The following is a 14986-nucleotide window of genomic DNA, read 5'->3' on the forward strand; positions in this document are numbered from 1 at the left end:
ACACACCTACCTCCACTTCCGCCGGGGGCAGGCGCGTCGTGGGAATGTGGCTGTCTGCTGACGACATGAGCAGTGTCAGACCGGTCACAAATCGGTCATTCTTGTCCACCACGCGTCAGCTTAGCAACGTGCATGTTTGCCCTTCTTCACACAACATCTTGCTTGTAATGGTTAGGATGAAGCCTGGCACGTATCTGACCGGGGCTAACGTGTCATCTCTAGGATGTAACACGCTAGCTCCAGCCGGGGACGAGTGCCTAGAAGCTCTCGTCTTGACGGGATGGGGCGAAGCGTGCGTCAGACCGCCTGTCGCCACCTAACCCGTGATCTGACCGGTCTGTGACTGGTCACAGACCGGATAAACGAGTGCTCTGCGCTGCACTTCGTGCAGTGTGACACGTTTTAGCCGAGGCGCAATAAATGCGGTTAGGTGAGCCCCGCTGTGCTCACCTAACCCATACACGCGGAGTAGAACCCGCGAGGGGTCGGGGCGCCTCGGCCCTCGGGGGCGAGGCAGGAGTGGTCCGACCCCCCCCTCGGGGAGACCAAGAGGTGGGCGCACACATCACCCTCGGGCCCGACGTCCCCCGAGGGTGCCAGGCCACGTGGGCGATTGTGTCTGCCTCAAGCCTCTAGTCATGATACTCCCGGTCCCATGTCACCGACACAGATATTGACAGCAATTGGGTGTGATGGTAACAACCAGGTTCTACCTATGGCTTTTGCATTTGTAGAGAGTGAGAACACTGAAAGCTGGTACTGGTTCCTAGAGAGAGTGCACATTGCAGTGGTGCGTATGAGGCCCAACGTTTGCCTTATACATGATCGTCATGCGGGTATGTTGCGGGCTATTGACTACTTGCAGAACGGTTGGGATGAGAAGGGACTTCCAGCTAAGTGGCCTGATGTTCGGAGTCGGTGGTGCATGCGTCACATGGGTGCAAATTTCTACAAGCAATTCAAGAACAAGCATCTTATGGAGCTCTTTAAGAGGCTCTGTGCACAGAACCAAGAGAAGAAATTTAATGAGTTGTGGGACAAGTTGGATGAGTTGACAACGAAGCAAACAGATGAGCAATCTCGCAGACCACTAGTTGAAGGTGACGAGCCTCCCATACCTCTTGGTGCATTACATGATGACCCACCAACAATGAGAAGGAGGTCAGGGTCGTCCATCAGAAATTTCACTCAGTGGATTGAGAATGAGCCTAAGGAGAAGTTGTCTCTATTGTTCGACACCGATGGATCTCGGTATGGCATAATGACAACCAATTTGGCAGAGGTGTACAACTGGGTAATGCGAGGAGTTCGGGTACTTCCATTGGTTGCTATTGTTGAATTCATCCTTCACGGCACGCAAGCGTACTTTAGGGATCGATACAAGAAAATTGGTCCGTCCATGGCCGATAACAACATAGTGTTTGGCAACGTAGTGACAAAGTACATGGAAGATAAAATCAAAAAGGCACGGAGACATCGAGTTGTTGCTCAAGGTACACAAGTGCATCGGTATGAAATAATGTGTGTTGATAGGAGCAGGCGTGGTATCTATCGCAAGCAAGCCGTGCAGGAATGTGTCTTGAAGGCGGATGGTGGATGTACCTGCAGTTGTATGAAGCCGAAGCTTCATCACCTTCCTTGCTCACACGTTCTTGCTGCTGCCGGTGATTGTGGCATATCTCCCAATGTGTACGTCTCAAATTATTTCAGGAAAGAAGCAATCTTTCATACATGGAGTGAGGAGATATATGGGTTCGGGATCTCAGGATCTTACACAACGCTGAGTGCCCAAGTTTTTTATATTCCAGATCCATCTAAGTTAAGGGTGAAAAAGGGTCGACGCCAAACTAGACGCATCAGAAATGATATGGATGAGTCAGAAGCAGGTGGGAGGACTTTACGCTGCAGCAAGTGTGATCTGCGTGGCCATACTTACAAGAAATGCCTGAAGAATGCAGAAGTTCCAAGCGGCGCAGATGCTAGTCCATCTGGACAGGCAAGTGATGGTAGGCGACCACCTGGTGAAGGAACAACAAGCAGGCGCGCAAGGCCAAGGCGTCGTCGCGCAGCAGGCGATTCCATGGTGTAACAATGCTTTCGATTTAGGAAATAAAATGCTGTTGTGATGTAATGAGTGTTCGGACTAAATACTTCTATCGTGTAATTTCAATTCAATGTTGTTGTAATGAGTACCTCCGACTATTGTTGTACTAGTAGTATTGCGAACTATTCGGTGTTGTATCATAATGTTATCGTGATGAGTGTTCGGACTAAACACTTTTGTTTGTTTGTACTCTTGTTTAATATGTGTTAGTAATTCGCTTATGAACATTTATTACTTATGTTGAACTAATTATTTATATGTTTCTGACCAACCTATTTGATGCAGGTATGGCGTACGACACACCGGCGCTGTTGAACCGTGGGATTAACAGGAACCACCGCTCGTTCCTGTCAGCAGTCGAGGGTGCACAGCTCGGCACCTTCCGTCCACGCACGTCGCGCGAGTGGTTGCGTGTCGACCCCCGTCACGTTCCTTGGTACGCGTATGTTCACATTTCAACTCAACTTTGCTTTGTGTTGTACTTATGTTTGAAGTTTGCTCTATACAGGTTGCGTGCGGCAGGCCTTCTACCACTTTGTAGGCTTGTTGAGGCGGCGGCGGACGACCGTGACCCAGCGAAGCGGTGGGATGCAGACCGGTCACTCCTTGCCGCTCTTGTAGACCGCTGGAGACCTGAGACGCACACGTTCCACCTTCCCTGTGGGGAGATGGCTCCGACACTGCAGGACGTGTCGTACCTGCTCGGGCTACCGCTGGCGGGAGCACCAGTTGGTCCCGTGGACGGTGTTTTTGGGTGGAAGGAGGATATCACTGCGCGCTTCGAGCAGGTGATGCGCCTTCCACACCTAGGACCGGCCAACACCCTTCCTCCGTACTCTACAGTCGGGCCTAGCAAGGCTTGGTTGCTCCAGTTCACTGTAAGTAAATAAGTTGTTATTATCATACATGCTTATTTGCGACCGGATGAGTGTTTTGTACTAACATTTCATTCTTAATTGTAGGCGGACCTTCTGCACCCTGACGCTGATGATTACTCGGTCCGACGCTCCCTTGAGGCGTACCTGTTGTGGTTGTTCGGGTGGGTGATGTTCACTAGCACCCACGGGCACGCTGTGGACTTCTGGCTGGTCCACTACGCACGGTCCATCGCGGATGCTCAGCCACAGGACGTGCCGCAGTGGAGCTGGGGTTCTGCCGTGCTAGCAGCCACGTACCGTGCCCTCTGTGAGGCGTGCACGAATACTGACGCGGGAGCGATCATCGCTGGCTGCCCTATGTTGCTTCAGCTTTGGGCAGCCGAGAGGTTTGCCATAGGTCGACCAGTGGTGGACAGCGCACCCTACGGGGTTGGTCGCAGCGCGCAGTGGCCAGAGGACGGTCCCACGATGGGGACTTACTGGTGTCGACGTGGGGTTAGTGCAACTTCGCTGCGTTATAAGTTTATCAGTCGTCTTCTTTTTTTTTCTTCACATAACATGTCTAATTCCGATCATGTTTATTGCAGCATCGTTACGCTCACGTCCAGGTGAGACGTGGTTACCCGGACTTCGTGTTCGAGTTTGACCGTCTCCAGCCGAGCGACGTCATCTGGGAGCCGTACACAGAAGAGGCCGTCGCTGCGAGAGCACCGCTAGGACTTTCGTCCTTGTGCACACGCGACCAGGCTTACTGGCTCACCATCCTGCCGATGGTGTTCGACATTTTCGTTGAGCCTCACTGCCCGCAGCGTGTGATGAGACAGTTCGGACTTAGGCAGGTGTTTCCGGGCAACGTGCAGCCGACCGTCCTCCCTGCCGACCACTCGTGAGTTCGGATTGTTCATTTCTAAATTTTTATGATAATTACTTCATCGAGCCATATAATTTACCTCTCTTCACAGGTTGACTCGACGGGGACAGCTAGCAGGCGCACTTTGGGCTCCACGTGTACAGCAGTACGTTGACGACTGGGTGTTAGCTACAGAGGAGGTGATCAACGAGCTCTTCCCACACACGGAGGAGAACTACCGTGACTACCTTCGCTGGTACCTTCCTCGCACTCGTGCGCGTGTGACCTTCACTCCAGACGCCCCAGAGCCGCACGTTGCCGCTGTCACGGACGCATATCCCACGCACCGTGACCGAGACTACTTCGTGGCGGTACGTCCAATTTGTATTACTTCTTACAATTATTTCATTTATCTTGCATAATATAGGACAACTACTGAATTTTTTATTTCCATCTTGCATAGGCTGATGCCGCACGGGATATCAGTGCCGATATCACCGCAGTCCAAGTGAGGTTGAACAGAGGTTTGCACTTGACTGACGTTGAGCAGAGGGTGACCTTCGACCGGATGCAGGAGAAGATGCGTGCGGTCATGCGCGTCTTCTCCTGTCGCAGCGCCGTGGACGTCGTACCTCCAGCTGGTCCGGTACAACCACGGCCTCGCGCGCCTTCCGTCGGAGCAGGACCTCGACCTACGGCACCTGTTTCGCACGGTACTGCTCAGCCCAGAGGTTTCTTAAGTTTTGTTTCTGTTTTTCTACGAAAACATCACCCCGTCGTAACTTGATGTTCCATCCTCGTAGGACCTCGTTTGCCTTCGAGCGCCCCTAGCTTCGGAGCAGTGCGACCTACAGCACCGGTTTCGCACGGTACAGTTCAGCCCAGATATTAGTTCATTTTTGTTTTGGCTTTTGCACGAATATGTCACCATGTTTTAACTGCACGTTTCCTCATCGCAGGACCTCGTCTGCCTTCGAGCGCGTTCGCAGGCACGACCGGCGCTTCCGCGAGCTCCGCAGGGGCGTTCGCCACCTCTTCGGGCGCGTTCGCCAGCTCTTCCTCTCACGGAGCGTCGATCCCTCGCCCACACGGTACTTTACTTTTTATTACTACTGTTAAATACTTGTACGAAACTGATGGTCCTTGTCCAGCAGGATTTGCAGCCGGGATCTTCGGTACTGGAGCCTCTTCGTCTCACGCCGGTAGGACTGGTCCTACTAGCCAGTTCTACGACGACGACTTGCACGGTGCACACCACCACGACGTACTAGGCTCCTCTCAGCTTGGAGGAGCTCCAGAGGCGCACACTCAGGAGCAGCCAGAGGTCACACCTGTACAGGCAGGACGGGTTGGCCGTGCCGTACCCCCGGACCGACTCACGTACTCCCAGGGGCACATTAGGGCGCAGGGTAGGAGGGACAGGGGTAAGAGGCCTCGTCAGTAGTGTTCTACCTCTTCAGTCCTTATGTGACCGTTTCTTTTGGCTTACAAACTTGTAAAGCAGTACTACTTTTGCTATTACTACTGCAGTACTACTTGTGTTTGTCTCGTCTACATAGTTCTTTTCATTCATATGGTGCTAGAACAACTTATGCTCACGACAACACACTTTCGGCGCTTCACGGTAGTGTCAGATCCAGTAGCGCGCACAGTCCACAACAGCACACATGAAAAGCGGCAGCTCGAGCTATCACTATCAACTTTCGGCGCTGCCTGTTGACATAAAGTGAATCACGCCCACGCGTGATCGTCTTGTCACATCTAATGAATAATGTATCTCATTGAGTTCACATATATTGCAGTGAAAACGACGCTATATAATTGACAATCTGAAGGCAACCTCTTCATATCTTCTTTCCCACTAGCACACCACACACGAAAATGGAAGCCTATTCATTGGTAATACGTAATCTAGATTTGAGATTATGTAGAACATTCTTCACTATAATTTTACATTTTGGCAGCAAACCAAATATGATCAAATGCAATTTTACCTTACCAAATATTTGGTAGTGCCAAAACTTGCTTATATTTTGGCACTAACAAAATATTTGTACGGTAACAATCCAAATATGCCCTAAAAAATAATAAAATTGTATTTTACCAGTCTTGGAGATTTTAATCTTGTATAGTTTTCAATATAAAAAAATTTGATAACTATTGATATTTATACAAAAATATAGAGCACAGTATAAAATCGCCCTCCCCCAGGGCGGCAAGGGGGCCGCCTGCAAAATTCCATGCCCCCTCGCCGCCCATTTGCAGGCGGCCCCCCCACAGTACAAAATCGCCCTAGCGGAGAGCGGCAAGGGGGCCGCCTGCAAAATTCCATGCCCCCCTCGCCGCCCATTTGCAGGCGGCCCCCCGCACAGTATAAACTCGCCCTAGCGGAGGGCGGCAAGAGGGCCGCCTGCAAATTTCGTTGACGGCCGTCGCCCGAGAGGGCGATTTTTCCCAGAGGGCGGTAGGCGACTACTTCCGTCAATTTTCAAAATGAAAAATTATTTTTGTAAAACTTTTAATAAAAAAAATTATAAATAAAAAAAATTCTCCCGTCTCCTACCTTGGTTCTCCGGCGGCGCCTCCCCCACCACCGCCGTCGCTCATCCGTGACTGACTCGAGGTACTTTCCTTCTCCTACTCTTGCCCTGATACGATTGATTGTTGGTGGTTGATTCTTTTGTCGGTTGGTAAGAGGTCTATTCATGGCAATGGGACTTCGATTCGGTGCCGTTGTTCTCTCGCCGATTCCGATGGCGAACCGGGTCGATCGATCTGCTTATAGCGATATAAAATCCTTGCACCCGGCAGGCTTCTCCCCCCAATCTAAAACCAACACTACCAATTGCAAATTGCAGTTACTACCGTGACATCGCGGCGGACCATGGCGAGTTCCTCGGAGGAATCGAAGGAGAAGGCGGTTGCAGAAGAGGAAGAGAAGGGCGTAATCTCGCCGGCAGCGACGGAGACGGCTGGAGAAAAGAAGGCGTCGGCAGCGGCGGCCGGAGAAGAGACGAAGAAGAAGCAAAAGGAGAAGAAGATGAAGAAGGTGAGGATGCCACAGCACGAGGTGGACAGAATCATGTCGTACAAGCACAGGCCCCTCACCATGCCACCTGGATACAAGAACTTCTCCAAGGAGCTACTGGCTTGTTTCCCCGTGCCCGTCGATCAGCTGGACGACTACTGGGCTAGAAAGAACAAGATACATGACGAGGGCGCGAAACCCATCCTGGAGGAGCAGGAGAGGATTCGCAAGGAGTACAATGAGAAAGGCTATGCCGAGTACTGGATCACCGACGACGAGGACCAAGCAGCCACTCGATCCCGAGCTCCGGCGCCGGGAAGGAGGAGGGGTCGACCAGGGGTCACCAAGAAGCATACCGGAGGAACTAAGAAACTTTAATAACCGATGAATAAATTTTCCCGGCTTAGAGAATACCTATGCTCCCGAGCTGCTCGGGAGCTTATATATATTGTCTAATAACAAAACATCTAGTGATCGAGTGTTCAAGTAACCTTTTTTATTTGGTTTTGGTTTATAGGATTGCTAGATGGTACTATTACCGACTTACCGTGTGCATAGTTCTTTACTCTCTTTATCTAGGGGCTGATCATACTATAAGCAAATATTCACTCTGCGATTATGGAATGTTGTGAATCATACAGAGGAGTCAAAAAAAAAAGTTCTTTTAACTCTAGCTGAAAATTAAATCTAATTTTACAATGAGATAAATTCCCACACATTAGAAACTATTATTATGTAGAATTTCGATGCAGACTTAGTGGTACAAACACAGAAGTAAACAGATAGTTCTATAAAGAACAAGGCCTCATTTGGAATTAAGTGAAGCCTTTTCAGAATAGTAAATGTTAAAATTCTGCAAGTATCCAATGATGTTTATCTCAGTGTACGAAACAAGGTTAGCGTCGCATTCATTGCTAACCAGGTCAAAGGCAATTACTAGCAGACATAATGTAGGTATCATGCTCTGTTCTGATTTTCTATATCTATACAAGAGAATCAGTTATGAATTATTAAATTTTGAAGCCACATAACTTTTTTTTTTAGAAAATGATGAAGCCACATAATTTAGCTATTGAAATCTTCATCAACTCGGTAAACCCCTAGAATTTCACATCAAGTTCACACCTACCCAGAGAAACAAAGTTGTCCAGAGTACAGCTACAGGAAAACAGAACAAGGTAATCACTTTTCAACCACAGTGCCCAGCACATGGCTGACACGATAAACAGCTTAACCCTCTCTACCCCTCCCACCATGCACCAGAGATCATCTATACAAGTTTATTAAGTCGCGCGAAGGCGCGACTGTAATCTCTCTCGTTTACTTATTGTTTATAATAATTAGCTTAAAATTATATTGACGGTATATATAATTGTACAGGCAAAGCGCTAACATATTTATTACATTGATAAGTAGGAGTAAGAATATTATCATAACACTAAATAAATTGTCATACATTACCACTAGCCACTTAGTCGTGTATTGCATGACTTTGAATTCCCGTATAAAAGCCATTTATAATAAATATGCATCGTAATTATGATGATTATGAATTGTATACTTTATATTTGAATCTTTGCAAAATTGTATGACCTGAGAAAAGAATAGTTAAATCTAGACAAACCTGTATTTCCAACTAAAGGTTCAAACGTTACATTTAAGATTGATCTCTTGTTGATGGTTTCAATAAAAAAAAATATGCTCATTTAGAGCAATAACAGAATTGAAGAGAAGATGTTCCCATCGCATGTAGCAGCGGGATAAAAAAAGGCACAGTGGAGGGAATTACCAGTGCTTTATGTTCCTTCAACCAAGTCGAAAATGTTACAAACTAGAATTAACAACCAAAATAAAATATTCAGTAAGAAAAAGCCACCATGTGATCAGCAAGCATAACTACTGTTTTAAGAGAGAACTTTCTGTTGCAGTAGTTGATTAAGTCATCTAGACTTGGACCAAGAAGATCAGTGACCATGATATTATACTCCCCCTCCACCCCAAACTTCAGATGAGGACTTCTAGCTGAAATTTGTAACCAAAACTTAAAATTAAAATGAGTGAACGAATTTATTTGAATGAATAAACAATTTCTGGTAGAGAGGATATCATCAGTTTTTTTGTTCACCTTTTGATAATGGTATGTAGGAATTGAGCATTTGTAAGGGAATTGTTAAGTCATCAGCTAAATTATAACCTGCTACGGACTAAGACTTTCTTATTTGCTGATTGGCTGGTAAAGAGTAAATCAAATTCTTCATGGTGTATGCAGACTATGCACTGCAGTATATTAATAATATGATTTTTTTCCCCTACTATTCATACCAATTGAAAGCATTTGGGTAGTAATTTTCTATTATGTAGGTGATGACAGAAGGTTTATTTATTAGATTTATTAGAACATTATCCTTTCTCCTGAAAGAATACATACAGCCATCACAAACAAATCAGGTACTGCCTGCTTTTCTAACTCATACAGTGTGCAAAAATACTACTGTTTACTCTTTTTTACTGAGCCTCTTTTACACACTACATCCAACAGTAGGGGCTCAATTTTTTGGCCTTGTTTAGTTCCCAACTTTTTCTTCAAACTTTCAACTCTTCCATCACATCAAAACTTTTCTACTCACATCAACTTCCAACTTTTTTCTTTAAATTTTCAATTTCAGTCAAACTTCCAATTTTAGTGTGGAATTAAACACAGCCTTTGTTGCATCCAACTCCTTATATTGAGCAGATGACGTGGCGCATTGTAGTGACGAGAACGATTATTTCTTTCACTACTTTAGATAACTACTCCTCCCTCGATTGCGGTTTGTGGTGTTGATTTACATTTTTTGAAAATTTTGCCATAAGAGTGCTAAACGTGAATAAATATTTTGGACAGAAAAACATACCAATCCATAATTTCTTTTAGCTATAGCTACAAAACTAGAAAAAAACACGCGGCTTTGCCGCGTGCAATACTGGATGGGCCATGCTATTTGACCCTAATGAGACAGAATAATCAGTTTAACAACAATGCAAGTATTATCTCAAAAAAAAAAGCGCAAGTTATAGCATGATACTATAGTGCACAATCATGATTGCTGTAGTAGACTACAAAATTTAGAAGATTTTTGTGACATATAGTGTGATATAGACTGTATAATCTGAACAAAACACAGTGGCTATTTGTGACAGACATTTGAAGAGTATTGACATATTATAGAGGTTTGATCTAGAGCTTAAATAATGAAAGATTTTAATAAAGCTCCATGTCAACTTTGTATTAGAGTAACTGGCTAGTAGATCAGTCTAGGTTCTTAGTCAGAGCTAGATACACCAAAAGTAATTTGGCTAGTAGATGAGAGGATAACAAAAGTGTCCATCTTGGACTATAGATAGCAAAAGTAGGCTGTCTTGATTGGAGAAGTTATCAGGTAGAACGCTTCTTTTTGCCCTTTGTCTGAATGAAGCCATAGTCAGTGCTTTCTTCTTCATCATTTTCCTAAAAAAGAAAAACAGAATCCTTATCAAAGTATATTACTAAGGAACCAGCAATTCTTTCTCATGCAATACTTAGCACAATGCAGGCAGTAGGTTTGGCAAGTATGAGACCCCTAGTGTCAGCCATATATGTGAATAGTACATGTAAATAGAGAATAGTTGTTGACCACAGGGTATACACTTGCTTGAATATTTCATTCCATTATCTAAAAAAATACACTTGATTGAAATGGTGCCAAGCTTGTGCACAGTACAGTTAGTAGGTTAATTGTATGATTGAAGAATGAAAAACAAATGAATTTAAATATGATCAGTTGTTTACCTGATCTGTACTGTTTGGATCTTCATAAGCTCTTTTTCCTGACAAAGTGCTTGTTTCTAAATTATATGGTTCAACTTCCATGCTTTGAATATCTTGGGGTGGTTCTATCTGGGATGATGAGCAGTAAATAAGAAAGAAAAGAAAGGAAATAGTAAGAGATTATGTAGCACCGACAAAAATGAATAAAAGAAAGAGTACTACTCTTTTACCTCATGTTGTATTTTCTTGGATAGTATAGGCACCAGTGGAGGTAAATTATGTAGTTGTTGAGATGAACTTGAACTGATGGGAAGATTCTTAGTTGCCTTAAAGCCTTGGCTGGAATGTTGCCTTCCAAATCTTTCTTTAATTGTCAGCACCTCAAATGAAGGTTCATCAGCGTTGATAGTTATGTTCGGCAAAACCTTCACTATGAATGTGAATTTATGTCCTATCCATGCTTTTATTTCTGGAGGTGTTTGATTGATATCATATTGCCTTTTCATAGTTTCAGCAGTCCTACCAATAAGTTCTGTACCTTTCTTTTCAAATAGCACAAGTTCAAGGCTAGCTGTGCCATCATTTGCAATGAATGGTATTTTGTACCTGTTCAAGTGCAGAGTTATTTGAAAATTATAGTTATATATATTCACACTTAATAGTATGATTGGAAAAAGAAATACTCACTTGTACTCATACTGCCTACATGGGCAGTTCTCTTTCTTGCATTTTAATATAGAACCATCCCATATCATCTTGCAATTGCACAATTTACAGGCTTGATAACACCAAGTTTTTCTTTCCTGAATTCCAATGATAGTAGCAGTGCACTGGTATTTTTCATCCTATGTAAATGTATAAATGAAAGGTTTAAGTTGTAGTTCAATGAAAGAATTTAATAGTATATTAATTTAGGTACATAAGTCTAACCTTGTCAACAAAAGGATCAATTTCCTTCAATTCTGCAAGTGTTTTGTGTTCAATGCTCCGTTGCATATCTTCATCACTTTGCAAGTATAGCTTTTGTATAGGATCAGCATGTGGTGGAAGGCTGCATATATAAGATGTTAGAAATAGGAAATTCCATAAAGTAAAAGAAGATATGCAGGGGATTAAATTGTACTTACCATTTCTGAAACATCTTGATTTCAGGGATGTCATTTTCGTTGATATACCAACGACAAGCTGTTGTTCCACTTAGAAATTCATATGTTCCCTTAAGGATTTTCATTGATGTACCAACAAATATTGCTATTATATGGTTATTTTGACCAACTTCCAGTATTGTCTCTCCATCAAACTCAACAGCTCTTTTTCCTGATAATGAGAGGTCGATGGTTTTTCCACTTTGAAGAAACAATAAAGTCAGTATCAAGTAGTTTCAGATTAGTGTTAGTGTTCAGATGGGGAAATATAGCTGATATTGGCATAAATTACCTTAAATCTTGTAGTTTGACTATTCTTCTCATCCTATAATCTGATGAACTTGTAGAAATCATTGCTGCATTAGAAACAGCAATGATTTTTCCAATAACATCTGCAAAGATAGAATAAAGTATTTGATTATAACATTGCATATAGAATATTATGGTTACGTGTAATGAAATAAAAGTTAATTTAGTACCTAGAAAACGATCAGTCTTGCTTGTGAAATCGTGAAGTTTATCAAATGACACCAAGTCAAATGTATACTTTGGAAAATCCATAGGTTGATCTTTGGCTTCAATGATACAAGTTCTTTTGTTTAGTTTGATCATATATGGATTACCAACTGCTCTATAACTGGGCTTAGCATTGTTAACTGTTATCTTGCTGATGTAGACGATATTTCCTTCCTGTAAATATTGGTTCAATAAAGGTATAGCATCAGGTGGGATCTCAGCATAGATAGCATCTCCCTGCAATGGCCATGCAATTTTAATAAAATAATATATATTTAATGATAAATATATGTTAGGAGAAAATATAAATAAAGGATATAGTATTACCTTTTGATCAAGTAAAACCAGATCTAAATGTTTGATGTTATCATCTTCATTAGTTCCTCTAAATTCCCATATCCTGGATATTCGGACGCATATCATGTAGTCATATCGCCCTGGGCGCAGCTCTGCAATTGGAATGATATTCATCTGCAAATTATAAGCAATGGAAAATGTTAGTACTGTGTTTGTGTTTATATAGTATATAGAGAAAAATATAGTATACATTAAGATCTAAATGAATCTAAAATTTCTCTATATACTATATTTTTTGTTTGTGTTGCACATGTCCCATCTTCATTTTCTATTAGAATTTTTAAACCTTTACTATTGCTTACTCGTGAGATTGCGACATATAATTGGCCATGTGTAAAGACTGGTTTTTTTAGATATAAACCAACATTAGATAAAGTTTGTCCTTGGTTTTATTTATAGTCATAGAATAGCACACTTTTATTGGGAACTGTCGTCGACACAAGGTAAATGGCCATTGATTTCCTCGGGTTGTTAAGTTTATTCTGGGTATATATGCTTTTTCTCCTATATGAGTTCCTGTTATTATTATACCTTCTATAATATTGTCTCCTAAATTTGTTATTATCAATCTTGTTCCATTACACAATCCTAAATTTTGGTTTAGATTTCTTAGCAAAATTATAGGAACTCCAACTTTCAGCTTAAGTACATGAGTTGGAAAATTATTGGCATTTAGAGAATTTAAATATTCGACAGGATATAATATGTCCGCATCATTAGTTGTATCCATACATTGAGATAGTGTGTCAGCACTATAATATTCCTTCTCTTGATTAGGTACTAAGCTAAGTATATAGTTGTTCACTTCATCAACAATCTCATTAGTTGTAGCTAGAATTGCTCTATTTTTCAAATAATTTGGATTAAAGAAACTATTTTTGAAATCTGGGTATGTAAACTTTACCAACTCTTCTAATTTGTTTTCTCCTGTGTTTATTAATAAATTTTCCGGCACTTGTATAATGGTTGTATCTGTGTCTTCATTTTGAGCAGTACTTTGTTTGGTATTTATTTTACCATTGCCTATATCCAGAATCCAATTATTAAAGTCATTGATTTCTTTATATTCTAAAGTATTAGATTTGGTTTTTTGTAATCGCATATTTTCAAATAGAAATATTTTTTTAACATACCCCCAAAGATATGACTTTACGATTGATGCATTAATAATTTCCAGTTTTGATGCATTTTCTATAACTGGTAAGATTTGTTTAGGGTCTCCTCCTAGAACAACAACTTTACCTCCAAATGGTTTATCGATAGCATTAATATATTTTTCTGATAATATATCTCTTAATGTTCTATCAAGAGCCTCAAAGCATTGGCGATTTGTCATTAATGCTTCGTCCCATATTATAAGAGAAGTTTCTATTAGTAATTCAGCTAATTTTGTTCCATGTTTAATATCACATAATGATAGTTCATCTATATCAACTGGTATTCGAAATCTTGAATGGGCTGTTCGACCATTTGGTAGTAATAATGATGCTACTCCAGACGATGCGACTGTTAGAACAATTTCTTTTTTAGCTCTCAAAAATGATACAATAGTATTCCATAAAAATGTTTTGCCAGTTCCTCCATGGCCAGATACAAAGAAAAAATTACTTTCTTTATTTATTACACTATTTACTATAAGATGAAATGCTTTCTTTTGGTCATCGTTTAGCTGTAAGTACAATTTGTTAGCTTGCTCTTCTAAATCATTTGCATTATAATTTAATTCATCTTGAATTAGTGTATTAGTTGAATCTAATTTGTATCTTACTGTCATCTGAGGAAGATTAAATTTGTCTATACTTATACCACTTTTGGATAATAAATATTCTATTTGTTCAATTAGAATATCTTTTAATTCTATATCAGTCGGGTTGTACTTAATTGGGTGATATTTTGATATTAATTGAAATTTTATATCATCTACCATTTTTGCCCAATTTGTCTCAAAAAATTTCCTTTCATCTTCTAAATTGCAATACAATAGTAGGATTATAAATAAAGATCGTAGTTGTGGAGATGTTGCCCAACTTGCAGCTTCGTCAAATGTTTTATACCATTCATTATCATCCATTAATAATCCACGTGCTGCACATGTTTCTTTAAAAGTTTTATAAGTAATACCATTGTATGTTCTAATATCTTCATAGTTTTTTGCTCCTTTAACTATCATTAATAGCATACGTAGATAGAAACGTTCTCCTTCAGTTGGTTTGACATAATATAAACGGGCTATTTTAAAACCATGTTGTCGTTTGACCCATTTCCTTTCTTTTTTATCCCATTTCCATTTTTGTGGGAATTCACAGTATGTCAAGTTTCTT

General features: G+C 41.7%; 1 protein-coding gene and 3 long non-coding RNA genes across 4 annotated transcripts; 3 read left to right on the plus strand and 1 right to left on the minus strand.

Annotated features, from left to right (window-relative positions):
- The first annotated feature begins 2433 nt into the window (after positions 1 to 2433).
- On the plus strand, positions 2434 to 3169 carry LOC136356380 (uncharacterized). The gene is made up of 3 exons (XR_010741135.1): positions 2434 to 2540; positions 2613 to 2982; positions 3067 to 3169. It is a non-coding gene; the product is annotated as an uncharacterized lncRNA (long non-coding RNA).
- Positions 3170 to 4630: 1461 nt separating this feature from the next.
- On the plus strand, positions 4631 to 5029 carry LOC136356395 (uncharacterized). The gene is made up of 3 exons (XR_010741153.1): positions 4631 to 4701; positions 4792 to 4923; positions 4987 to 5029. It is a non-coding gene; the product is annotated as an uncharacterized lncRNA (long non-coding RNA).
- A 1375-nt stretch (positions 5030 to 6404) lies between these two features.
- LOC112938804 (uncharacterized) lies at positions 6405 to 7496 on the plus strand. Its single transcript, XM_026025227.2, has 2 exons — positions 6405 to 6455; positions 6691 to 7496. The coding sequence occupies exon 2, from the start codon at positions 6717 to 6719 to the stop codon at positions 7236 to 7238; it is 522 nt and encodes a 173-aa protein (XP_025881012.1). The 5' UTR covers positions 6405 to 6455; positions 6691 to 6716; the 3' UTR covers positions 7239 to 7496.
- Positions 7497 to 10670: 3174 nt separating this feature from the next.
- LOC107280671 (uncharacterized) lies at positions 10671 to 11473 on the minus strand. The gene is made up of 3 exons (XR_010740997.1): positions 11335 to 11473; positions 10878 to 11253; positions 10671 to 10776 (listed from the first exon to the last, which is right to left on the minus strand). It is a non-coding gene; the product is annotated as an uncharacterized lncRNA (long non-coding RNA).
- Positions 11474 to 14986: the final 3513 nt, after the last annotated feature.

The sequence above is a fragment of the Oryza sativa genome, chromosome 4 (genome assembly GCF_034140825.1).
Source record: "Oryza sativa Japonica Group chromosome 4, ASM3414082v1".
In the NCBI taxonomy this organism is placed as follows: Eukaryota; Viridiplantae; Streptophyta; class Magnoliopsida; order Poales; family Poaceae; genus Oryza; species Oryza sativa.